Source organism: Somniosus microcephalus, chromosome 16 (assembly GCF_052327205.1).
Source record: "Somniosus microcephalus isolate GS21.2 chromosome 16, FLI_Smic_1.0, whole genome shotgun sequence".
NCBI lineage: Eukaryota > Metazoa > Chordata > Chondrichthyes > Squaliformes > Somniosidae > Somniosus > Somniosus microcephalus.
In genome coordinates this window covers 54,405,852-54,431,127 of record NC_141002.1, presented here as the reverse complement: position 1 = coordinate 54,431,127, position 25,276 = coordinate 54,405,852, and the positions used below count along the sequence as shown (strand labels likewise).

Genomic DNA, 25,276 nt, shown 5'->3' with positions numbered 1-25,276 from the left:
TCGGGCCATAAGGTTACAGATTGTGGTAGAATATAATTTTTCTGCTGCTGATGGCCCACAGCGCCTCATGGATGCCCAGTTTTGAGTTGCTAGATTAGTTCTGAATCTATCCCTTTTAGCACAGTGGTAGTGCCACACAACATGATGGAGGTTGTCCTCAGTGTCAAGATGATACTTTGTCTCCATAAGGACTGTGTTGTGGTCACTGCTACCAATACTGTCATGGACCTATACATCTGCGACAGGTAGATTGGGAGGACGAGGTCAAGTAGGTTTTTCCCTTGTGTTGGTTCTCTCACCACCTGCTGCAACCCAGTCTGGCAGCTATGTCCTTCAGGACTCGGCCAGCTCGGTCAATCGTAGTGCTACCAGGCCACTCTTGGTGACGGACATTGAAACCCAGAGTACATTCTGTGCCCTTGCTACTCTCAGTACTTCTTCCAAGTGGTGTTCAACATGGAAGAGTATTGATTCATCAGCTGTGGGAGGGCAGTAGGTGGTAATCAGCAGGAGGTTTCCCTGTTTCACCTGATTCCATGAGACTTCATGGGGTCTGGAGTCAATGTTGAGGACTCCCAGAGCCACTCCCTCCTGACTATATTACTGTGCTGCCACCCCTGGTGGATCTGTCCTGCCGATTGTTCAGGACATACCCAAGGATAGTGAGAGGAATCTGGGACATTAACTGAAAGATATGATTCTGTGAGTATGATTATGTCAGGCTGTTGCTTAACTAGTCTGTGGGACAGCTCTCCCAATTTTGGCACAAGTCCTTAATGTTTGTGAGGAGGGCTTTGCTGGGCATGCCTTTTGCCGTGTCCAATCCGGTGCCTAGGTCAATGCTGGGTGGACCATCCAGTATTTCGTAGTGGTTTGTTAGAAGTGAGTGGCTTGCTTGGCTTTTTCAGAGGGGCAGTTAAGAGTCAACCACACTGCTGTGGGTCTGGAGTCACATATAGGCCAGACCAGGTAAGGATGGCAGATTTCCTCCCCGAAAAGGTCATTAATGAACCAGATGGGGTTTTACGACAATCCAGTAGTGTCATGGTCACCATTACTGACTTTGTATTCAATATTTATTTAATTAACTGAATTAAAATTCCCCAGCTACTGTGGTGGGATTTGAATTCATGTCTCCGGATCATTAGTTCAAGCCTCTGGATTACTAGTCCAGTAACATAACCACTACTGTCCCCGCTAATGATGTAAATCAGGCTGCCAATTCGCTATTACCCGTTTTACACTATTGCAGAGTCAAAATCTACCCCATTATTTTGGTATTAAATATTTGGGTGTTAAAAAGCATCAGTACCAAACTATAGCAAATTTCTCTAAATGGACTGACAGCATAGCACTTCTCATAATATAATGTTCCTTTACTGCCAACTTATAACCAGAGCCCTCTAACTAGGGCTCTCTTCAACCAACGGCAGATGGAGAGAGGTGAAGGCTGCTACTTTGCTGAATGACTGACTTTGTATAGTCCTTAAGTCCCTGGTGAAGTAACACTTTTGTAATTGTTAAAAATAAATGGTACTTCTGTAAATAAAACAGTTTATGAAAATTCATGAGAAATATTGCAATACATTACCTGAAATTAGATGAAGCAAAATAGTACATAATGGAAAAATTCCAGATTAATTATCTACAAGAAAACCTGGCATATTACAATTTACCCACTGTAAATAAATTATACATTCACATGCTTAGAGCTCAAAAACTACTATTCTTCTATGCACAACCATGAAACTAGATTCTGACAGGATTGCCCATTGGGTACATCAATACCTTTTACATGTCAAAGCTCAAGAGCTAATAAAATAAATTCTATACTGACATTGAGCCACAAGTTATAAATATAATCATTGATTTTTTTTTATTTATTTTTTTTTTTTTTTAAAAAGTGGCAAGAATGGGGTTGAGCGAGCCCATGGAGCTGGGCCTGTACTGGCAGCTCAAAGTTCCTTCCCCTAATTTAAATAAGCTAATGGCACATGCAAAGTTTGCCCAGAGAACTTGACCTGTAGCAGGCTTGGTTGGGGAAGTGGAAAATGTGGTACTGCAACAACTACTGCAGCTCAACATTAAATGAGAAGATGTGGAAGTTGCAGATAAGTTGAGTCATTGTTCACAATGGTACAGTGTAAACACGTGGCAGCATGGATGCTGAAGAATTGGAGGTCCTGTTGCAGCAGACGCAGCAGCATATTAACCCACAGTAAATAGATTAGACATTAAAAAACTGCTATGTCTTCTACACAGCCATGAAACAGGCAGGATTGTGTGGAAGTAGTACCGGAGTGTCTAGTGACACCACTGTGTCAGCCAATGAGTTGGAGGCGGGACGGATCTTACGGCAGGACTTACAGCAGTCTATTTTACAGCAAGCAAAGTCTATTTACTCAAACAGCAAAGCAAACGATGTCTATTTAAAGAGTCTATACAAACTGCAGCAAACAGAACTCATGACAAACTGCAGAAACTTCTCCCAATAAAAATCAGGATGATTTCTCCAGTAAAATGCAGCGAGTGCAGGATAGTTATATATTACAGATTGATTATTTCTCCAGCAAAATGTATTGAGTGGAGGGTAGTTACATAATACAACTTGTGTGTGTAAAATCAATCCCAGTTACCTACAGCAGTGATTGATGGGGGAATTACCCAATCATCTCCATTCTGGCCGGGAACAATGGCGTCATTATATGCAGCCAAGACGTACTAGCCCTCTATTTGGGGCTGAAGGCCATCCTCCAGTGACAGGTGCACGATGCATGGAGGGAGGTCACCATTTGCATCAATAGTGTCAGCTAGGTAACTCATATCTGGTAATAAATGTTGCAGCTACATTTGCCGTGGTTCAGAACTTTGGCCTATTCTAGTATCTTTCCACCCCCCATCCTTCAGCTCTATAATAAAACCCCAAACAATGTAACAGCTCCTTTTCTCCCTTTTTGAATGGAGGTGTTACATTGGCAATGATGCAGTCCTCTGGCACAACTTCCAAAACCAAGCATGGGTGAAAGATTTGAAATGGACACATGAAATAATACATGTTGAAAGGTGAACACACCACAGTATCTGATTAATATATTTATTTGGTGAATGTATTTTCATATTATAAAGATATTTAGAATCATAGAATCAAACAGCACAGAAGGAGGCCATTCAGCCCATCATGCCTGTGCTAGCTCTTTGAAAGAGCTATCCAATTAATCCCACTTCCCTGCTCTTTCCAAATAGCCCTGCAAATATTTCCTTTTTAAGTATTTATCCAATTCCCTTTTTTAAAGTTACTATTGAATCTGCTGCCACCACCCTTTCAGGCAGTGCATTCCAAATCATAACATAACCAACTGCATAAAAAATATTTCTCCTTATCTCCCCTCTGGTTCTTTTGCCAATTACCTTAAATCTGTGTCCTCTGGTTACTGCCCCTCCTGCCAGTGAAAACGGTTTCTCCTTATTTACTCTATCAAAACCCTTCAAAATTTTGAACATCTCTATTAGATATCCACTTAACCTTCTCTGCTCTCAGGAGAACAATCCAAACTTCTCTAGTCTCTCCACTTAACTGAAGTCCCTCATCCCTGGTATCATTCAAATAAATCTCCTCTGCACCCTCTCCAAAGCCTTGCCATCCTTCCTAAAGTGGAATGCCCAGAATGGGACACAATATTCCAGCTGAGGCCTAAGCAGTGATTTATAAAGGTTTAGCGCAACTTTCTTGCTTTTGTACTCTATGCATCTATTTATAAAGCCAAAGATCCCATATGCTTTTCTAATAGCCTGATCAACTTGTCCTGCCACCTTCAAAGATTTGTGCATGAACCCCTAGGTCTCTCTATCCCTACGCCCCATTTAAAATTGTACCATTTGGTTTATATTGCCTCTCTTCATTTTGCCTTCCAAAATGCATCACTTCACACTTCTCTGCGTTAAATTTCACGTATCATGCATCTGCCCATTCTGTCTGCCTATGTGCTCCTGAAGTCTGCTACTAACCTCCTCACTGTACTACATTTCCAAGTTTTGGGTTATCTGCAAACTTTGAAGTAAAACCCCCTGTACTCAAGTCCAGGTCATTACTATATATCAAAAAGAGCATTTCCATTTCTATTATAAAACTATGTAAATTTACTTTTCTGATAAAACGTCAGGCTATTAACTACAAAGAGACTGGAAAATGACACACACATACTGATTAATTTCTCCAATCACCTGTATTTTAAGTACATTTAATCTCCAGTAATGTCTGATGGCAATTATTTCTGCAATGAGTCATTTAATGTCTGGTATTATAATGAACTCTATGAATGTCAATTACCAATGAAAATGCTCAAAGTCCATAAATCTACCTTTCACATCATCACAATTGGATCAAGAGGGAAGAGCCAGCTTATCACATTCCTGAGCATTTAAAAAAATCTCCTTCCCAAACTATTAAAAAAAAATCCCTTTAAAGAAACTCCCTCCCTCATGCTCTGCTTACAATCACTCTAGAGCTTTTAATAAGAGTTCCCATTTTTTTAAATGTCTTGCTGCCTCATGCTGTTTTGAAATCCCATTCTCTGGATGATTAAGAAACCTCTGACTCTCATATCTTCCCCATGCTGCTTCCCATTGGAAGCTGCAATGCTGTAGGAAGTAGACTGAAAATAACTTTTTCTCCTCTTTTTAAAAGGTTTAAGAAAGAGAAAAGGGGACATGAAAAGTAAGAGGAATAAAGAAAAACTGCCAAATTTCAAGTAACGGAAGTGGAGGGGAGATGGAGTCACTGAAGGAGGAGACAGAGAAACAGTACTGAAGAAGGGCGAGAGAAAAGCTGTTAATGAGGAGAGGTACAGAGGTAAAAGAGAGAGAAACAGAAATGAAAGGGGAGAGAAAGACTTGTTTTGCAGAGTTACCACTACTTGCATCTTTAGCTAGAGAAGTAGAAGAGGTTGGGAGTTTTTTGGTGGGGGCACAGCTCCAAAAAGTTTGAGAACTATTGAATCACATTGTTTTGTTCAAATTTATTGTCAGGGCTTGTCATTAGCTCGAGCATCAGCATTGAGTCAAAAAGCATACAGGGCCTATGTGTGGACGGTGCATCATGTGGGCAGACCCTACCATCATTTTATCAATGGTTCAGTGGCTTGTGGGAGCTTTAAGTGAGGTTGTTTGGATCAGATTGTAAGGACTCAGCTGGATCATAAAATATCAGGGAGGATGCATTGGAGGTCAGGGATGTTCATGAGGCCTGATGGGGTGCTTCGGTCGGTGTGCTGATGAGGGGTGGAAAGCTGTATGAATGATTGAAAGATGCAAGTTTATGGCTCGGTTTGTAATTTTATTTTGAATTGCAGGTTTGTGTGTTTATTATATTATAATTTTTTTTAAGGGTGTACGAGTAGGTGGTGAACTGTCATGGTGGTTTGAATGTTTTGCATAATACGATAGAACAACAAAAAACAGCAAATAGTCAACTATAAAAGGAGAGACACAGACAGAGATTTAAACACTTAACCAATTAGGAAGATAAAAATTGATCGATGGCTTGATGGCTGGACATAGATGATGGACTTGATTCACATGACGTACATAACAAATACAATAAATATTATATTATAAAGATAGTGTACACATCGCTCACCGCAGTCTCATTTGTATTTTTAGAGTGACAGTGTCATTTTCTTTGGATTCAGTTACATTTTAACATTTGAGATACCATTGTAACTGTGATGAGACTTTCCACCTTTGGTCAATTAACACGCCTCAATATTTTTCCTGACTACTTAATGCAACAAAATGGCTTTCATTTTTTAATCCTATTTATTTTTAGGTCAGTATGGATCAGCTTACATTTCATAGAAACATAGAAGATAGGAGCAGGAGTAGGCCATTCGGCCCCTCGAGCCTGCTCCGCCATTCAATGCGATCATGGCTGATCATCCAAATTCAGTACCCTGTCCCTGCCTTCTCCCCATACCCCTTGATCCCTTTAGCCTTAAGAAATATATCTAACTCCTTCTTGAATATATTTAATGAATTGGCCTCAGCTGTCTTCTGTGGTAGAGAATTCCACAGGTTCACCACTCAATGCTAGGTTCCATTTGTGATTCTTATGCCCAGTGCTAAGTCTTGATAGATCTCCTTGAATTTGGTTTCTTTCCTCTCAATAGCCTGCTTTCCCACATAATCCTGTATCATCTGCAAACTCGGACTTTATATTTTAATACATTTATGAAGAACATTACTTAATATCAAAAAACTGGGGGGGGGGGGTTGCGGGGAAATCAAGCATTGAATCTCTGCTGGTTACAGCTGGATAATTAGAACTGCCAACAGTTTGGTTGCCTATTATTTATCAAATTTATCCAACTAATTTGGTATTTCCCATCAACTGTTAACTTGTTTACTTGTGACTAAAGTATCAGACATCTTCTGAAAGTCATGATATAGAACATCCAAAGCATTTCCACAATCAAGCAATTCTGTTCCAGCCTCAATAAATTTCAATTGGTTTGTTAGGCATCACCTACCTTCATGGTTTGGAATTATTGACCTTATTTTTATTAAATGCTTTTGAATTGCTTATCATAAATTCTCTTTTTATTGCCCTCAACACCATTCTCCTCTGTCTCAGTCTGAACCAGACTGTTTTTAACCATCAATATCCTGTTCACTTCTGAGGTAAGCTTTAGATCCCATAACTCCATCATCACAAAAATAAAATTACTTCTACATCGACAACACTGCCCATCTCCACCCCAGCCTCATCTCCACCCCAGCCTCATCTCCACCCCAGCCTCTCTGCTGCTGAAACTCTTATCCATGCCTTTATCACCTCCAGAGTTAACTATTTCAACATTCTCCTTTCTGGCCTCCCATGTTCCATAAACTCCAACTTGTCTAAAATTCTGCTGCACCTACCCTGTTCGGCACTGATATGCTTGCCCATCACATTTGGCCTCACTGGTATATACTGGCACTCTGTACCCCAGTGCCTCTAATTTAAAATCCTTGCGCTCGTGTTTAAATCCCTTCATGGCCCTTTTCTACTCCAAAGTGGGAGCATTTTGCTTGTTCAAAGGAATAGCAAAGTGCATTTATATAGTGCCTTTAATGTAGAAAATATTCCAAGAGACTTTAGATAGGGAGAGAGAAAAATATAGATAAAAGAAATAAAGGACCGATGCTAAGGGACAATGTGAGTATAAGGAGATTTGACCAAAAACTTGGTTGAAAAGATAGGTTTTGAGAAGGTTTTCAACATTGGAGAGAGAAGCAGAGAGGCAGAAAGATTTAGTCAGGGAGTTCCAGAGAATAAGGCCGAGGTAGTTGAAAGCTCTGCCACCCACGGTGGGACGAAGGGGATGCGAATGCACAAAAGGCCCGAGTTGGAGAGCTGAAGGGTATGGGAGGGCATATAAAGCTGGAGGAGGTTGGAGCAAGGATATGGAGGTGCAAGATTATGTAAGATAGTAACTCCTGCCCATTACATAAGGAACATATCATCTGAATTTCCAATATTCAGTCTACGTAGAGTATCCAACCAGTCTTTATCCTTTTTCCTAAAAGGTATACATAGGAACTGAACTTGATTTCTCAAATACACATTTAAAAGGTTTATTAGATGCCCAATTTAATTACCTCTGAACCATCTTACATACCCGTTTCTAAGCACCTTAGTAGTTACATATTAAGTCAATCACCACAGAATTACTGTATAACTGAGTGGAATGAGTTATCTTTCTTCTGCCAGAGTCATCAATGATGAAGTGAGATAGAGATGCATCAACTAATAGTAATTTATTCACAACATCAACATTAATAAAATTAATACCATTCAAAGGTTAAGCATTGAGAATTACAATCGGCACTTAGGTACAGGCACACGTCATTTAAGCATATTGCAGTATCTCAGCTGGAGCTGGATTTTCTTGATTAGAACATAACTAAGTTATATTCAAAGTGTAGCTTAGCAAGCTTACATATATAGTTTGTAGTCAGCGTATTCCTGGTAAATTAATTCAATATGCGGGCTATTCCTACGCAGCGCTACAATAAACATATGACCAGTGCAGGATAGAATATGGGCAACAGAGTTTTGAAGAAGTTGGAGTTTATGTTGGGTGATGGATGGCAAGCTGAAAAGGAGGATATTGGAGCGTCAAGATGACAAAGGTGTGGATAAGGATTTCAGCACCTTTGGGGGCGAGGTAGAGGCAGAGGCAGATGATATTGTGCAGGTGGAAGTAAACGGTCTTGATGATGTTTATGACTTAGGATTTTAAGCTCAGCTCTGGGTCAAGCAGTATGCTAAGAATTTTCACTGTCTGGATCAATCCAAGCAGGTGGCCAGTAAGATAGATGAAGTCAATAGCATTGGCTCAGAGTCTATAATGGGGAGGGGGCAGGGACCAAAAATGATGGCTTTGATCTTCCCAATGTTCAGTTGGAAGAAAATTTGACCCATGCACACAATGATGCCAGACAGATAGTCAAACTGCACAGAAGTTGTGGGGGTCAAGGAAAGTGGTAGAGAGGTAGACCCGAGTGTCAACAGCATACATATGGAAGGTGACTGTGTGTCTGTGGATGGTGTCAGAGAGGGGCAGCATGTTGAAGAGGGTGCAAAGTATAAATTGTTAGTGAACTCCAGAGGTGATGGTGTGGGGCAAGAAAGGAGCCATTGCAAGAGATGTGCTGGCTGCATTCAGAGAGCCAGGAGTGGAAACACGCAATGGCAGTCCCATGGAGCAGAGGTGATGGCAGAGAATGGTCTGATCAACTATACTGAATGACGCAGAGGTTTGAGGAGGACAAAGAGGGCCACAGTCACAGAGGATGCTATTTATGACTTTGGTTGGGGCGGTCTTGGTGTTGTGTAGAGGGCAGCAAGCTGGCTGAAGGGATTTGATCAGTGAGCTTTGGGAGAAAACAACATGTTTGAAGACCATAGAAACGAAAGGAAGATTAGAGAAGAAAGAATGAATATTTCCTCTCTCTGCTGGCTTTAAGAGTCCTTTATGAATTAAGTTGCTAATGGACATACACCTACAGCACTAAATTATGCCTAAATGGGCACGAGACTGGCACGCACTCAAAGAGACAGTACATTAGACAGAAAGCAGAAATATCACATTGATGCTGTAGGGGCGAATCCTGAGGTTCAGATTAAGACAAATTATTGGAGTAGTGACATTGGTCTAGACTTTCCAAAAAGCATTTTAATGCCAGCTTTAGCCCATTTAAAATAAATAGGTCAACAGTGGCATACAAATAGGACCAATCAGAAAATACAGATGCCTGGATCTGAAATTAACCCATATTACACTAGACCCAGAAGTACTCGTTGCTGAAAATTCATTTCCCAGCACAGATATCATTCACTCAAGCCACTTAACTTTCCACCATCCACTGTTGACTGCAAATCTCCCTTCCTTTGCCTTTTATCGACCAAACAGCAATTATGCCATTAACTTTAGCAGCTGTTACATAAATTGTTCAGTTTAACACCTCCTCCTCTTAAAACTGCTTTCATCAATGCCTTAATTCTTAACAGCTTGTCATTGGAAAATTTGCATTTCTTATTCTCTGAACATTTACAATTTATCAGACACATCAAAGTAGATTTTCATCGGTTAGGCCTGCATCTGGAGTGCAGAGTGAAAATCAAGCAGGGTGGATTGCAAGCCCATAATGCAATTGGAAAGAAAATTGGGGCACTCTGTTATAGGCTTGCAATGCTCCTGCTCTGGTTTTTCTCTCTGCACTCCATCCAAGCAATACTTAATGCCCAAACAGCAAGACAAAAATCTGCCCATTACACCTCAGTGACACTTTTTAAAAAAATTCATTGATGGGATGTGGGCGTCGCTGGCTAGGCCTGCATTTAGTGCCCATCCCTAATTGCCCTTGAGAAGATGGTGGTGAGCCGCCTTCTTGAACCGCTGCAGTCCATATAGTGTAGGTACACCCACAATGCTGTTAGGAAGGGAGTTCCAGGATTTTGGCCCAGCGACAGTGAAGGAACGGCGATGCAGGTCCAAGTCAGGATGGTGTGTGGCTTGGAGGGGAACTTGTAGGTGGTGATGTTCCCATGCGTCTGCTGCCCTTGTCCTTCTAAGTGGTAGAGGTCGCGGGTTTGGAAGGTGCTGTTGAAGGAGCTTTGGCGAGTTGCTGCAGTGCATCTTGTAGATGGTACACACTGCAGCCACAGTGCGCCAGTGGTGGAGGGAGTGAATGTTGAAGGTGGTGGATGGAGTGCCATTCAAGCGGACTGCTTTATCCTGAATGGTGTCGAGCTTCTTGAGTGTTGTTGGAGCTGCACTCATCCAGGCAAGTGGAGAGTATTCCATCACACTCCTGACTTGTGCCTTGTAGATGGTGGAAAGGCTTTGGGGAGTCAGGAGGTGAGACACTCGCCGCAGAATACACAGCCTCTGGCCTGCTCTTGCAGCCACAGTATTTATATGGCTGGTCCAGTTCAGTTTCTGATCAATGGTAACCCCGAGGATGTTGATAGTGGGGGATTCAGCGATGGTAATGCCATTGAATGTCAAGGGGAGATGGTTAGAGTCTCGCTTGTTGGAGATGGTCATTGCCTGGCACTTGTCAGCCCAAGTCTGAATGTTGTCCAGGTCTTGCTGCATATGGACACGGACTGCGTCAATATCTGACGAGTCTTGAATGGTGCTGAACAGTGTGCAATCATCAGCAAACATCCCCACTTCTGACCTTATGATGGAGGTCATTGATGAAACAGCTGAAGATGGTTGGGCCTGGGACACTGCCCTGAGGAACTCCTGCAGTGATGTCATGTGATTGAGATGAATGACCAACAACCACAGCCAACTTCCTTTGTGCTAGGTATGATTCCAACCAATGGAGAGTTTTCCCCTTGATTCCCATTGACTTCAGTTTTGCTAGGGCTCCTTGATGCCACACTCGATCAAATGCTGCCTTGATGTCAAGGGCAGTCACTCTCACCTCACCTCTTCAGTTCAGCTCTTTTGTCCATGTTTGGACCAAGGCTGTAATGAGGTCAGGAGCGGAGTGGTCCTGGCGGAACCCAAACTGGGCGTCAGTTAGCAGGTTATTGCTGAGTAAGTGCCGCTTGATAGCACTGTCGACAACTGTGGTCTGGATTTCCAAATAAATACAAATCAGTTGAAATTGCTCGGTTACACTATAACAACAATGCATGGAACAGTTTGTTATTAACATTAAATAGTTCAGTTTCAGGTATTGGAGCCAAAGAACACTGATGTTTTACAATCACCAGCACACTGAATGCATTAAATAAAGTAGAATAATGTTGTTTTATACTAATTAAAGGTAAGTGTTCTTCACAATGGAAAGGATACTCTTTCCCACCTGTTCTTCGCTGTTTCCCTCCCCTCACATTGCATCTCCACATTCCTCAATCTACATTCCCCTCCCTTGTTCACAAAGAAACTCTTCCTCCCCCTTCATCTCCCTTGTTCACAGAGACACTCTTCTTCCCCTTCATCTCCCTTGTTCACAGAGACACTCTTCCTCCCCCCTTCATCTCCCTTGTTCACAGAGACACTCTTCTTCCCCTTCATCTCCCTTGTTCACAGAGACACTCTTCTTCCCCTTCATCTCCCTTGTTCACAGAGACACTCTTCTTCCCCTTCATCTCCCTTGTTCACAGAGACACTCTTCTTCCCCTTCATCTCCCTTGTTCACAGAGACACTCTTCTTCCCCTTCATCTCCCTTGTTCACAGAGACACTCTTCTTCCCCTTCATCTCCCTTGTTCACAGAGACACTCTTCTTCCCCTTCATCTCCCTTGTTCACAGAGACACTCTTCTTCCCCTTCATCTCCCTTGTTCACAGAGACACTCTTCTTCCCCTTCATCTCCCTTGTTCACAGAGACACTCTTCCTCCTCCGCAGATCATGGAGACACTCTTCTGCTGGTCTCTATTACACTTTGGGGGAGAAATTCGGTATTGCCCTGTCTGGGGCGCTAAATTTTGAAAGCTGGAAAAATTAGCGCCAGGCATTAATCATTCTCAGCTTTCAGTAAATTCAGTGTTGGCACTCCAGGAAGGAAGTGGAATGCTAAATCAAGCAGGGGGTGTGGTAGAGGTGTAGCACTGCACAATGACCACTGCAGCGCTGCCGGGATCCGAGGGCTCGTTCCCTCCCTTCAAGCGAAGGGCCATTGCTGCAGGCTCTGCAATTTGAACGATCTCCCTCAAATCCGACAGCAGCCGGGATCCTTGACGATCAGCCCCAAGCACTCTAACAGAGTGCAGGGCTGATCAATCAAGCCATTTAAACATTTTCAAAATGCACCCTAAAGGAAGGAAACACATTTCTCCTGAAGACCAGCGGCCTTACCTTTAATTAGCGCTCCCAAAGCACCCAACCTCCCGAACAACGCCTCCTGCAGTTGTTGGTGTTGTCGCCCGGCAATGCTGCAGGGGACGGAACCGAATTTCGGGTCTGGGGCACTAATGGGGCGCTGCGCAGCTGATCTCAGGGCGCAAGAGATAGTGGCGCCAGGGGTTACCGCCGCTGCAAACCGCCAGGTGAATTTCGCGGGTGACGGTAACGTCGCCCAGGCGGTTAGTCGTTAGCGGCCCGTTATCGCCTCCGGAGGCGCTAACCAACCAAATTTCTCCCCCTTTGTCTTTTAACCATTTTCCTACAGATTTGGAAAAAGAGTTACATTAAAGGGTCATGTTTTAAAGCAAAGTGTATTCACACAAGTTAAAAAATGCACTAAGACTATGTGGTTAAAATACTGGAGAATTCGGTTTTGATGATGTTTCACACATAGTTGGGAAGTTCCTGGTCCTAGGGAATCAGCAGGGATTATCTAGCATAAATCCTCTTCTTGGGTTGTGAACACGGAGATTAAAAAAAAACCCGAGACAGAGTCAGTCAGTCTGAATTTTAAACATAAAGCTGCGGGTGCAAGCTTTTGCCAGGCTCAGAAGGAGAAGGTATGAATTAGTAAAGCATCAGCCTGAAATTTGCGATCGGGATGATGTCGAACTGGCAGCGTCTGCCGTCATTCCGCCTTTAGAACTGACCATGACTTTGGGATTTGACGCATGCAGAAATTTGCTGACCCCACCAGGACATCCTCCCTCTCCAGCACTAACATTCTCCTTGACCAATACTGCCACACCACCTCCTACCTTTCCTGAGCACCTTATAACCAGGAACATTTAAAACCCAATCCTGCCCTTTCTTGAGCCAGGTCTCAGTTATTGCCACAACATCATATTCCCATGTGCTATTTGTGCCTGCAGCTCACTTACCTTGTTTACTATGCTTTGTGCGTTCACATACATACACTGTAAACCCATCTTAGACCATCCTGTATTCTCTTAGTTTGACCCCAACTTATACCTTACTATTTCTTACTTTAGTGCTCTGCATCTCCTAATCCTTTGAGCACTTTATTTCCCCTTTCTAATGTTGCATCTTGGTGCCCATCCCCCTGCCAAATTAGTTTAAACCCTCCCCAACAGCACTAGTAAACCTCCCCGCGAGGATATTGGTTCCGACCCTGTTGAGGTGCAACCCATCCGGCCTGTACAGGTCCCACCTCCCCCAGAACCGGTCCCAATGCCCCAGGAATCTAAAGTCCTCCCAACTGCACCATCTCTCCAGCCACGCATTCATCTGCACTATTCTTCTATTTCTATACTCATTAGCACATGGCACCGGGAGTAATCCGGAGATTATTACCTTTGAGGTACTAACACCCTAAGGCTCAGCCTTTGTGAGCCTGAGTCAGTTATTTGCTCCAACGTGGGCTATCCTTATTCAATTCCCACACTCAATACAGAGCCACAGATAATTGAGTTGAAGTGAGCACTATTACCGAGGAGTGCTCACCTCTGAAATCTTGCTGATCTGTTGGTGCATTTGTGGAAGTTTAAAATAAATCAGGCAGTTCTCCCAGCTTTGTCAGCAGGAGTGGGCGATTGATGTACAAGGTCATCCAGGTCCCTCCGAACAGCAATATTTCCCAATCTCTCACCATTAAAAAAAACTCTGCTTTTCTATTTTTCCTACCAAACTTCACATTTCTCCACATTATATTCTGTTTGCCATGTTCTTGCCCACTCACTTAGCTTGTCTCTATCCCCTTGAAGCCTCCTCACAACTTACATTCTCACCCAGCATCATCAGCAAACTTGGAGATATTACATTTGGTCCCCTCATCCAAATTATTGATATAGATTGTGAATAGCAGAGGCCCAAGCACTGATCCTTGCGGTACCCCACTAGTTATAGCCTGCCAACCCAAAAATGACCCGTTTATTCCTACTCTCTGTTTTTTGTCCATTAACCAATCCTCAATCCATGCTAGTATATTACTCTTAATTCCATGAGCCCTAATTTTGTTTAATAACCTCTTGTGTGGCACCTTATCGAATGCCTTCTGAAAATCCAAATACACCACATCCACTGGTTCCCCCTTATCTATTCTGCTAGTTACAATCTCAAAAAGTTGTAACAGATTCATCAAACACGATTTCCCTTTCATAAATCCGTGTTGACTCTGCCCAATCCTATTATTATGTTCTAAGTGCCCTGTTACCACATCCTTAATATTAGATTCTAGCATTTTCCTTACTACTGATGTCAGGCTAACAGGTCTGTAGTGCACCATTTTCTCTATCCCTCCTTTTTTAAATAGTGGGGTTACATTTGCTACCTTCCAATCTGCAGGAACCGTTCTAGAATCTATGGAATTTTGGAAAATGACAACCAATGCATCCACTATCTCTGTAGCCACCTCTTTCAAAACCCTAGGATGTAGGCCATCAGGTTCAGAGGATTTAATCGGCTTTCAGTCCCATTAATTTCTCCAGTACTATTTTTTTGCTAATACTAATTTCTTTCAGTTCCTCGTTCTCGCTATTTCCGGGAAGTTTGTTGCGTCTTCTTCCGTGAAGACAGACGCAAAGTATTTGTTTAATTTCCCTGCCATTTCCTTATTCCCCATTATAATTTCTCCCGTCTCAGCCTATAAAGGGACCCACATTTACTTTCGCTATCTTTTCCTTTTTACATGCCTATAGAAGATTTTACAGTCTGTTTTTATGTCTCTCTCTAGATTCAATCACAGTTTTCAAAAGGGAGTTGGATAAGTATCTGAAGGAAAGAAATTTGCAGGACTACCGGGAAAGGCTGGGGGAATGGGACTAGCTGAAGTGCTCTTGCAGAGCGCCGGCACTGGCTTGATGGGCTGAATGGTCTTCTTCCATGCTGTAACCATTCTATGATTCTATTCTATTCTATGATTGCCACCTACAATTAATAACCAAGAGACTCTCAGCAGCCCATCCTCAGGCTACAGCAGCATCACTGGAAATTCTTTTGGATGCCTTAGATGAGGTAGCCACCTCTAGCCTGCTGCTCCCGAGTTCTGATGCAGCTGTTTCTAACCAGCCCCCGTGTCCAAATGCTGCTGCTTCTTAGCGCCCATAGCTGCAGAGATAAGAGAAAGGTAGAAAGAGAGAGTAAGGAAGGGAAAAGGAAAGAGGAAAAGAAAAGTAAAAACAGAGGAGCAGAGTCCGCAGTGAAAGCAATGAGGGGGAAGAGAGACAGACATGAATGAGGACAGACAGAAGTAAAGAGAGAAAGAAACACAGACTGCAGTGATGGGGAGGGAGGGAGAGAAACAGAAGTGAAGGTGGAGAGAGAGAGAGAGAGAGACTAAAGCGACAGATTAGTGAGTTATTGAAGTAAAGAAGGAAAGAGAGCAATTTACGGTGCATATACAGTACAGCGTTAACATTGGGGCAATGATTGTGTAAGTGCCCTCTAAATCAGCCGTGGCCCACCCACTCAGGAGTTGCAACATAAGATCTGGTTCACTGCTCCAAATGGGTGTGCACCCCTGACCTGAGCTATACATTACCAAACAGATTCATTAAACAGTAAATGGATAAATGAACAATAGCAAAATCACACTACAGCTTTCCTCCTTGAAAGTTAGAAAATAGCCAACAATTGCATCTGCTGTGCTAACCTGGCAGAAATTAACCTTATGTAGTGATTCACTGCTGACCATCTGTAGAGTTTCTCTGGCCTATCTGTTTATCTGATTGCTTTAGGTGGACTACTTAATTCAAACAAGGCAGGCTAAGGTATACTTTCAAAATTTGACTGGGACAAAAGAAATGTAATTATGATCTCTTAAAATCAAGTAGAACTGCAAATCAAAAATATATTCAAACACTAGAAGTTAAACATTGAACCTTGAAGCTTGATCCATAAATCCAAAATGCTAATTGCTGGTTTTGTTGAGTCTTGTTATTGTAAAACATTGTGACAAAAATTATGCATTTGTTATTAGCTTCTTTCCTCCTGTCATAGTACATATGTGGTCAAAAAACAGGTCCACTCACAGAAAATGGTGGGGCTTATTTTCTTACCTGATAGCCCAGAACAGATTTTATATTTATGACAGATATTCGATTTGGGGGGGGGGGGGGGGGTCAAGCCATTCAATTCAAATACAAGCATCCTTTTATGTATCAAAACATGCTATTGTGCATCAAAACAAGGTCGGCCATTTTCTTTGAGACAAATTCAATGTTAACATCTATGTAACAAGAGGAAGAAGCCAATTACATTAAAATTATAGCAGAGGATGCTGTTTAGGAATGATCATCGTGGCTGTAGGGATGGGTATAAACTGAAATGATCAAATATTCCCTGGGAACAATGGTTCCTTGGCTGATGAGGTGGAGATGACACCCAACCATGGTCGAGTGTGGAAGTTTGACGATTGATGCACATTCTGGATGTTTGCTTGTTTACCTTTGTGGATCAGGGAGTATTTATACAGAAGTTCCCTTCAGGGTGTAGGGTAGAGTCCACGATAGGGGAGATCTGACACGGTCTGTGGAAGGAGCAGAATTGAATGGCTGATTAGTCTTTTCTCATTCCATGCTTTCTTGCATTCTTAATGTTCTCTCTCTACCACTCTCACTGACATGCCTATTCTTTCCATCCCTGTCTGTCTTTCTGTCTCTGCATCTTTTGATATCTAATTTTGTTCATTTCTGTTTCTTTTTGTATTCTGTCTCCATTTTTCCTTTCTCTATTGCTGTCTGTCTCTTTACCATTACTATGTCTGTCTGTGTTTCACTTAGTTCCCACGGTCTCTCTGTTCATTGTCTCTTTTTTTCCTTCTTACTGTAGTATTTCTCTCTACATTTGTCTTTCTGTTCAGTTCTCTTTGTCTCTGTATATTGTTCCTCTTTGTTCTTTATCTCTCTCAGTTTTCATGCATCACTTGTTAATATACATTTTCCTCTGCTCTGATTTTCCCATCTTTTGTCTATACAGTTCCACCTGGCATTACTAGCTCAGGAATAGCATGGGTTAAATGTTGGCTAAAGCTCTTCCAACACAATCTCATTAAACATTATTATGACAATTCTATCACTTGCATTATTCAGAATGTAAAGAGAATGCATCACATAGTGCATTGTGACTGTACATTTCAAATCGGGGATTGCATTAGAGACAGGAAACCAAGAGAGATAAAGAAAAGTAATTAGCATAACACAAGGCAAGAATAGAAAGCAATGACTATTCACTATTATAAAAGGATTTATTTCAGTTAAAGAATTCAACATTTAATGAGACTGGGGAGAGATCAGAAAAATACAGAACAATATTTTGGGATCTCAGAGATAACTAAAACAATAAAACCCACAAGTAGCACACGGGTCTAAAATATTTCTTTAAAAATTAAATTCTAGTTCCTGAGGGAAGAAAAATAGAAAACACAGTTAGGCAATAAATATAGAGAGCAGTGGAGCTGGTAAGTAATTTACTTTAGAAAATTGTTATTAATATGTTGTAGTTTAATATCTCCCAATGCTGCACATTAAGTAACAGAAGGGCAGGAGTGGAAATATCTGGGACAAGATTAATCTAGATTATAACATTGACTTTACAGGGTGAAGTTGATCTTCAACAGTAACTCAAAATGGGTAATAATGACATGGTACAAAAGCAAAATACTGCAGATGCTGGAAATCTGAAATAAAAACAGAAAATGCTAGAAATACTCAGCAGGTCAGGCAGCATCTGTGGAGAGAGGAACCGAGTTAACGTTTCAGGTTGATGACCCTTAATCAGAAGTGGAAAAAGTTAGAGATGTAACAGATTTTAAGCAAGGGCAGGGAGAGGGGGAGGGGAGGGAAGAAAAAAAAAGGTCTATGATAGGATGGAAGGCAGAAGGATGGAAGGCAGAAGGCAGGAGAGATGAAAAGACAAAAGGGGATGATGGTGCAAGGCAAAAGGCGATGGTAATGGGACAAGTTAAGAAACAAAAGGTGAGTCTAGATGAGGTGTAAATGGCAATGGCAGAATCATCAACAGCTGCCATGTGAAAAAAAATAGGGGCAGAGGTTACGGTCTGAAATTGTTGAACTCAATGTTGAGTTCAGAAGACTGTAAAGTGCCTAATCGAAAGATGAGGTGCTGTTCCTCGAGCTTTGTTGGAACAGTGTAAGAGGCCAAGGACAGAGAGGTCAGAGTGGGAGTGGAGCGGAGAATTAAAGTGACAGGCGACCAGAAGCTCGGGATCACGCTTGCGGACTGAACGGAGGTGTTCTGCTAAGTGGTCACCCAATCTGCGTTTGGTCTCCTCAATGTGAGCAACAAATACAGTATACTAAATTGCAAGAAGTACAAGTAAATCACTGATCCACCTGGAAGGAATGTTTGGGGCCCTGGACAGAGGGAAGGGAGGTGGTAAAAGGGCAGTTGTTGACACGGTGCCGGATTGGGCTGCCAATTCGTTATTAACCATTTTGCACTACTGCCGAAGACCAATTTCGCCCTCTATATCTTTTCAAAGCTTTATTGATGTATCAAAAATATTCAGATATCCAAAGAAATAGCCACCAATACGTTTTTATTAAAAGCATACTTTGGTGAACTGTCATGCTCATTAATGCAAAGAATATCAGCGCTGGGAAATGAAGCGCGTCCACTTTGAAATCGAGTGCCAGAACAGAGCTCTCCCACATCAGATTCAATCTGGTTTAGATGCAAGATAAAACTTTCTCTACACTGCTACATGAAATGCACGCAGGACATGAACAACATGGATTAGATGCAGGATAAATCTATTTCGTGAGTTGAGACTGGTTGCTGGAACTAAGTCAAGGAAGCTTTATTCCGCATTGGACCCATGCTGTACTTGACCTGGGAATGCCGATGAGGCAATTTAAGGTTGAGATTTTTTATCTCCACTGTCTCAACAGCATCCCCAGGTCAAATACAGCATGGGTTCAATGCTGAATAAAGCTTTCTTGACATCCATCCATCAAGCACTCTCAGCTCAGGAATTGTATAGCATTGGTTAAATGTTCAGTAACTACCAAATCCCTTCCAACAGGTCCCAGGAAAAAAAAAGCTTAAAAACAATAAACTGAAAAAATATATCGGGCAAGGAAGAGCCGCTCAAAGCCGTTTACAAGATCGGGCTTTTCCCTTTTCTCCGTTTGAATTAACTGTAAGGCTGTACAGGAGTCATAGTTTTCTAGGTTCATGATCAAATAACTTCAGTTTCCCCTCCATGCCAGTATAAGCAGTCTCCCTCTTCACCACCACCAGGCAGGAAAAAATCACCCCGGGAGTATATGCTCACCTCAGCTCCAGACACACATCCTAAAACAGGGAATTTTGGGGATTATGTCTATTATTTTGCTGGGCTATGAAATAGGTAAAATTCTTGAGACAATGCCAAATTATAATTAATTAACACAAGCTTTATATTAATTTGCTTTTATCTCGCTAATTATGTGTTAAATGAGAATTCCCTTTTCCTGATTTTTTTAGCACAGAAACAGTTGGTGTGGTTACTAGGGTCCAAACAGAAAGCTGACAAGTCTCCACTCTCATCTGGTCTGCGTTCACCAACATTGGTCCAGAACCCAGCTAATTAAACAGGAACCAATCAAGTTGCGTATATGATTCGCTGCAGCCAATGAGATTGCTAGAAAGCAAAATAATAGACTAGTCACCATTGGCTAGCGATATTGTTTCAAAGGTATGTATTTCAGGCTTAACTACGAATTGTTTATTATAAGGAAGGCACACAGAAACAAGTTAAATCAGAATACTTAATGCTCTCTCTTTGGAATTTTAAACAATTTTCTGAGACCAAAGATAATAATGAGTTTCAAGATTCATGGTGTCCTTTTCTAGAGTCCTTAGAACTGCACCTTAGAAACTTGTAACAAGAGTGCTAGACACCACAGAGTTGCAGCTTGCTTCAGTGACTTGTTTGTGTGGTACAAAGAATTCCAGAGTGAGTTAAACTGAAATCTGATTTAAGAATTTACATGCTTTATACATAGAACAAATAATAGTTCACAGGCTGGAATTTTAAATGTAGTTCAGATGGTCAAAATGTAAAATAATGGATACCCAGGAATGAGCTAGGTAAGCTAATGATTGCTCATCTGGCTAAAATTAGTGCTAAGGCTAGGCAGAGCAGAAGTAGTAATGGAAACATTTGTGGTAATGGAGACAAATTATGAGTTTGTCGTTGCAGACACACACCCTGCATTGTGACTTGATTATTCCACTTCTCAGTCCTGACTGGTGTACTTCTCCCATACATCGAATCCCTACCTGTATAGCTGAATATGGAGAAGGCAGCAAGAGCAAAACAAGAAGTCTTATCATGACTCTTACCATAACTCTAATCTGCTGCGTCGTCCATTATGGAGAAGTTGATGCCTTTCCTTCTGTGCTGGTGCTTCATCAAGCCATCGGACTGAATAGGTGGGTCTTGCATCCATCTGGAAACTGGCTGCTCTGTCGTCCAGATGGGCACGGAGACTATGGTTTTTCTGCTACAATTGTGAGCCCAATAGCAGGTTTGCTCAATAGCGAGTGGTCCCAATTGTTTTCTTGGGTCCCATTGTGGGTCTATTTTTTTTTTTTTTTTGGTAGTACTAATCTTTTCATTGTGGGTCTATTTGGGCCCAGTACAGTAACAAGCAATAATCTAATTAAAGAGTTCAGGTTTATGTATCGAATCACTGATCGCTCAGAGTGAGTTATAGGCTGGTACCTAATCAAGGAGTTTGAATGGTTTCTTAAATAAAGTAGTAACCGATAGCCTAGTGTGAAATATAGTCTAGGATCTAATTAAGGGGTTCAGGTGCTTTAACAAAAAAGAAACTAAAGACCATCGCCCTAGTGTAAGGATGCCGCCAAGGTTGGACAGATGTCATGGTAAGCTGATGCTAAAATTGGATATTAAAAGCATGTAGATCACAAGGGGGGAAGGAAGACCGAGGATGTAAGGTGTCCAACAGTTGTTAATGCCTTGGGAAAGAATGAATTGGGTGCAAAGAGTAAAAGTAGATTTCAACACCGCGAATATGCAGGAAGGGTGTGTAAGGCAATTACAAAAAAACAAGAAAAAGTTAGAGTACTTGCGAGGATAATAATTAAATGGCGAGAAACAGAGTAGGTTATGTCAGAGAAAAGTTCACGGTTAGAGGAAGGAGAGGGATTGTTTAAAGAGGAAGCCAAGTTTTTGTAGAAGCAGCTTTAGCAACAGAAATATGGAGTTCCATCTGAGTTCAGAAGACAAGAAATTGAAGAATGCCCATAAATGTAGAGCCATCAAAGACAAGAGCTGTTGTTGTGAAAAATCTGTTTTCTAATTTTCTCTTCTGAATTGTAATGAGTGACATTGCACATTATTTGCTTCATGTTTTAGGAGAGACTGTTAATATTTCAATCCGCTGCTGTTTCCAAGGATTTAATATCATCGGAGTGTTATAATTATTGTCCACGCCAAAGTTCAGTCAGAAACATTAAATTATTTCATAGATCAGGATGCCAGCCCTAGTTTAACGGGGTGGTCAGGATAATCAAACACATTTTTGTTTAAATTTAGGACTGGAGAAGATTGGACACTGTGAAAAGGCCACTACTGGACGAAACACCCTAACGCTGGATCTTGTGGTATGAAGTCCGATTGAGGTGGTTCGGGCAGCGGGCGAGGGAGTGACAGCAGCGGGTCAGGGAGTCCCAGCCCCGGGAGAACGAGCCCCAGCAGCTTCCCAGCGAGGTCAAGCCACGTGCCAGGGAGCCCCAGCCGCTGGCCAGGAAATCCCAGAAACAGGCGCAGAAGTTCCAGCCCAGCGCCAGGACGCTCCAGCCGCGCCCGCAGGATTGGCAGCCGCGCCTGGCGGAGTCCCAGCAACGCGCCAGGGGCTCCAGGCACAAGGCGGCCAGGTTCCAGTCCGGGGCGCTGGAGCTCCGACAGATCGCCACCGACTTCCAGCAGCCGGCGAATGGGTTCCGCCAACTCCACGTCAGGTCGTTCCAGTCGCGCCTGAGCGCTTTGCAGCAGCGCCTGAGGGATTTGCAGGCGCTGACCAGCGGGTTGCGGTCGCCCGTGAGGGCGCTCCATTCGCTCAGGAAGGAATCCCAGCAGCGTTTGAGGCCGTTGCGAGTGTCTTTATCGGGGCGATCCCGGCTGCGTGTGTGGGAGCTTATGGACACGCTGATGTCACTCACGAGGGAATTCCACTCACTTAGGGGGGATTCCGTGTTACCCATGAAGTCGCAACTAAATACCAGGAAGTACCAGGCACGTGTCAGGGAGTTCCAGACGCCCGCCAGGGGCTCCCTGATGCGCCCGATGTAGCTCCAGCCGCTCTTGAGGTAATCCCAGAACCACTCGAGCCTGCTCTGGACTCGTTCAGAGGAACTGTTGTCTGCTGTTTTTAATTGACATTTTGGAGAATTGGTTTCTTCTTTGGCGGGGAATGTTTCTGACTCCTCCATGGTGCTATGCTGGAGTTTCTCTAACACTTAATTGGTATTTGGAGGTCACTTCGCTTGTTGGAGAGAGTAACGCGTCTGCTCCCCAGGCTTGTCTTCGTAAAGTCACTCTGGTGGTCGTCATGAAGAGTTCCCTCTTGTGACTGGCTCATAAAGATGTCACTATACAGTTTTAGACATTTCTTTTTCATGTGGTTTTGTTTCATAATTTGAGTGCGCAGTTTCAAGACATGCTATTGCAGTATTAGGACGGTGCAATAATGCCATTAACATTTTTAGTAAGATCACAATCCATAGACATGAATTTTCAGCAGCAGCCTGGTCTCTTTCTCAGATGAACAATGGGAATTATAAGGAATTTTGCTACAGCTGAAGACTGGCGAACAGTTGTAGAACATTCTGTTGCTATGGCTACATTTGTTTGCACTGAGAATACTATAACTACAGTTCTGACATCAATAATACAATGCAGATTGTGGGCGCAGAGTTGCTGGACAAAGGCTTATAGGAAACCTCAAGAGGGACCAAAATTAGAAGAATCCCTTTCCCTACAGAACAGGGATTTGTAGAATGTACTCTTAGCAAAAACAGATGATGCATTAATTACCTCCATCAAAAAAGGAACTGGAGATTATATATATATATATATTTTAGTTAGTTCTGGGATAGGAGGGGCCTGTACAAGATGGACAGGTTGCGACCAATGTCCTTGTAGGGAGGTTAACTAGTGCTGTGGGGGGCCAGTTCTGGGGTAGGAGGGGCCTGTACAAGATGGATGGGTTACACTCCAACAAGGCTGGGACCAATGTCCCCGCAGGGCAGTTAACCAGTGTTGTGGGGGAAGGGTTAAACTACTCTGGCAGGGGAGGGACACCAGGATGAAGCATTAGAGTGGAGATATAAGCTTTAGAATAGAGTAGCTCAGAAATAAGAGGGATTAGACCCGGAGGGAAATGTGAGGCAGAGTAAGATGGGTTTGGAGTACATGTGTGTAAATGCACAGTGTGAGAAATAAGATTGGTGAGCTGCAGCCACAAGTAGCCACACGTGATTATGAAGTAGTGGCAAAAGCAGAGACTTGGCTCAAACAAAGGGAGAAATGGGCATTTAATATTCCTGGCTACAAAGTATTCAGAAAAGATAGGAAAGGTAAAAGAGGAGAGGGGTGGCAGTATTGATCTAAGATACTGTTACAACACAATAAAGGAATAATGTTTATCCCTCTCCCTGTTCACACAAAGGGGAGAGGGATAAACCTGGCAACTACTTTTCATAGCGTTGTTGACCAATGGAACAAGTTGCCAGCTTGTGTAGTGATTGTGGAATTCACTGTTCGCGTTCACAAGCGAGCTGGACGAGTTCCTGAGTGTGGCCGACAACTAATATATAGAAGAGAGGTGTGTATTTGGGGGATGGGTCTACCCGTCGCTGTGATCTGGAATTTGTTTGATAGCCTTTGGGGTCAGAGAGGAATTTCCCAGTTATTTTCCTAAATTGGCTTTTTTTCCTCTTTTACCTCGCCAGGAGATTATGTGGCTGGTTGGGAAAGGAACGACAGGGCCATGGTATGTGTGCATATCCCTCCTCATGGTTCTGGCCCTCTCCATGGCAATTGATATGGTCGACCACATCATTCCCACCATGAAATATGTGACCGACTCGATGGACCAGATGGTCTTTTCCTGTCCTTCAATTTCATATGTTTGTACCCCAGTGTTTTTAGCAATTTTGTACATATGCAGAACAACCAAACTGCCTCAAAAAGATAACAAAATGACAAAACTGGACCTCATGGTGCTCCTGTTGCTTGTCAAAAAACCTGACCACATAGTGCCCCTGTTGTTAAGTTGAAAATTCTAGAACCAGGTAGGGGTCATAGTCTCAGGATAAGGGGTTGGCCATTTAGGACTGATGAGGTGAGGGTTGTGAATCTTTGGAATGCTCTACCCCAGAGGGCTATAGATGCTCAGCTGTTGAGCATATTCAAGACTGAGAGCGTAGATTTTTGGGCACTAAGGGAATCAAGGGATATGGGGATAGGGCGGGAAAGTGGAGCTGATGTAGAAGATCAGCCATGATCTTATTGAAGACCGAGCAGGCTCCAGGGGCTGTATGGCCTACTCCTGCTCCTAATTTTTATGTTCTTATGAGCTGAGGAAGGAGCTAGCAAGGTGATGTTATTTTAACAAGCAAAAATTCCATTTGTGCACTTCATGGTATACACAATGCAAATTTGATGAGGTGCATTTAAAAAAAAGCAAACATCGTTTTGACATCTTTACTTGCCACTTGTCCCTTACTGAAGCTTCACCACCTGGCTATACTTTCAACTACCTGACCCGCCCAAACCACCATGGTGTTGGTGGTGTTATTACTAAGGCACACTGATGTGCCTCAATAATTCCGAGACTCGAAGTTAGCAGAACAAAAACAAGGCTTTTATTAGCTTA

General features: G+C 42.6%; 1 protein-coding gene across 1 annotated transcript in view; it reads right to left on the bottom strand.

The window, feature by feature from the left end:
- LOC147106183 (uncharacterized) overlaps positions 1–22,829 on the bottom strand; it is a 28,494-nt gene extending 5,665 nt beyond the window's left edge. Inside the window, exons 1-2 of the mRNA XM_086009045.1 lie at positions 20,715–22,829; positions 16,812–16,893 (exon numbers count right to left, since the gene is read on the bottom strand). Of these exons, the coding sequence (XP_085865171.1) occupies positions 21,984–22,829 (846 nt within the window). The 3' untranslated portion in view covers positions 16,812–16,893; positions 20,715–21,983. The remainder of the gene's footprint in view (positions 1–16,811; positions 16,894–20,714) is intronic.
- Between the last annotated feature and the right edge of the window lie 2,447 nt (positions 22,830–25,276).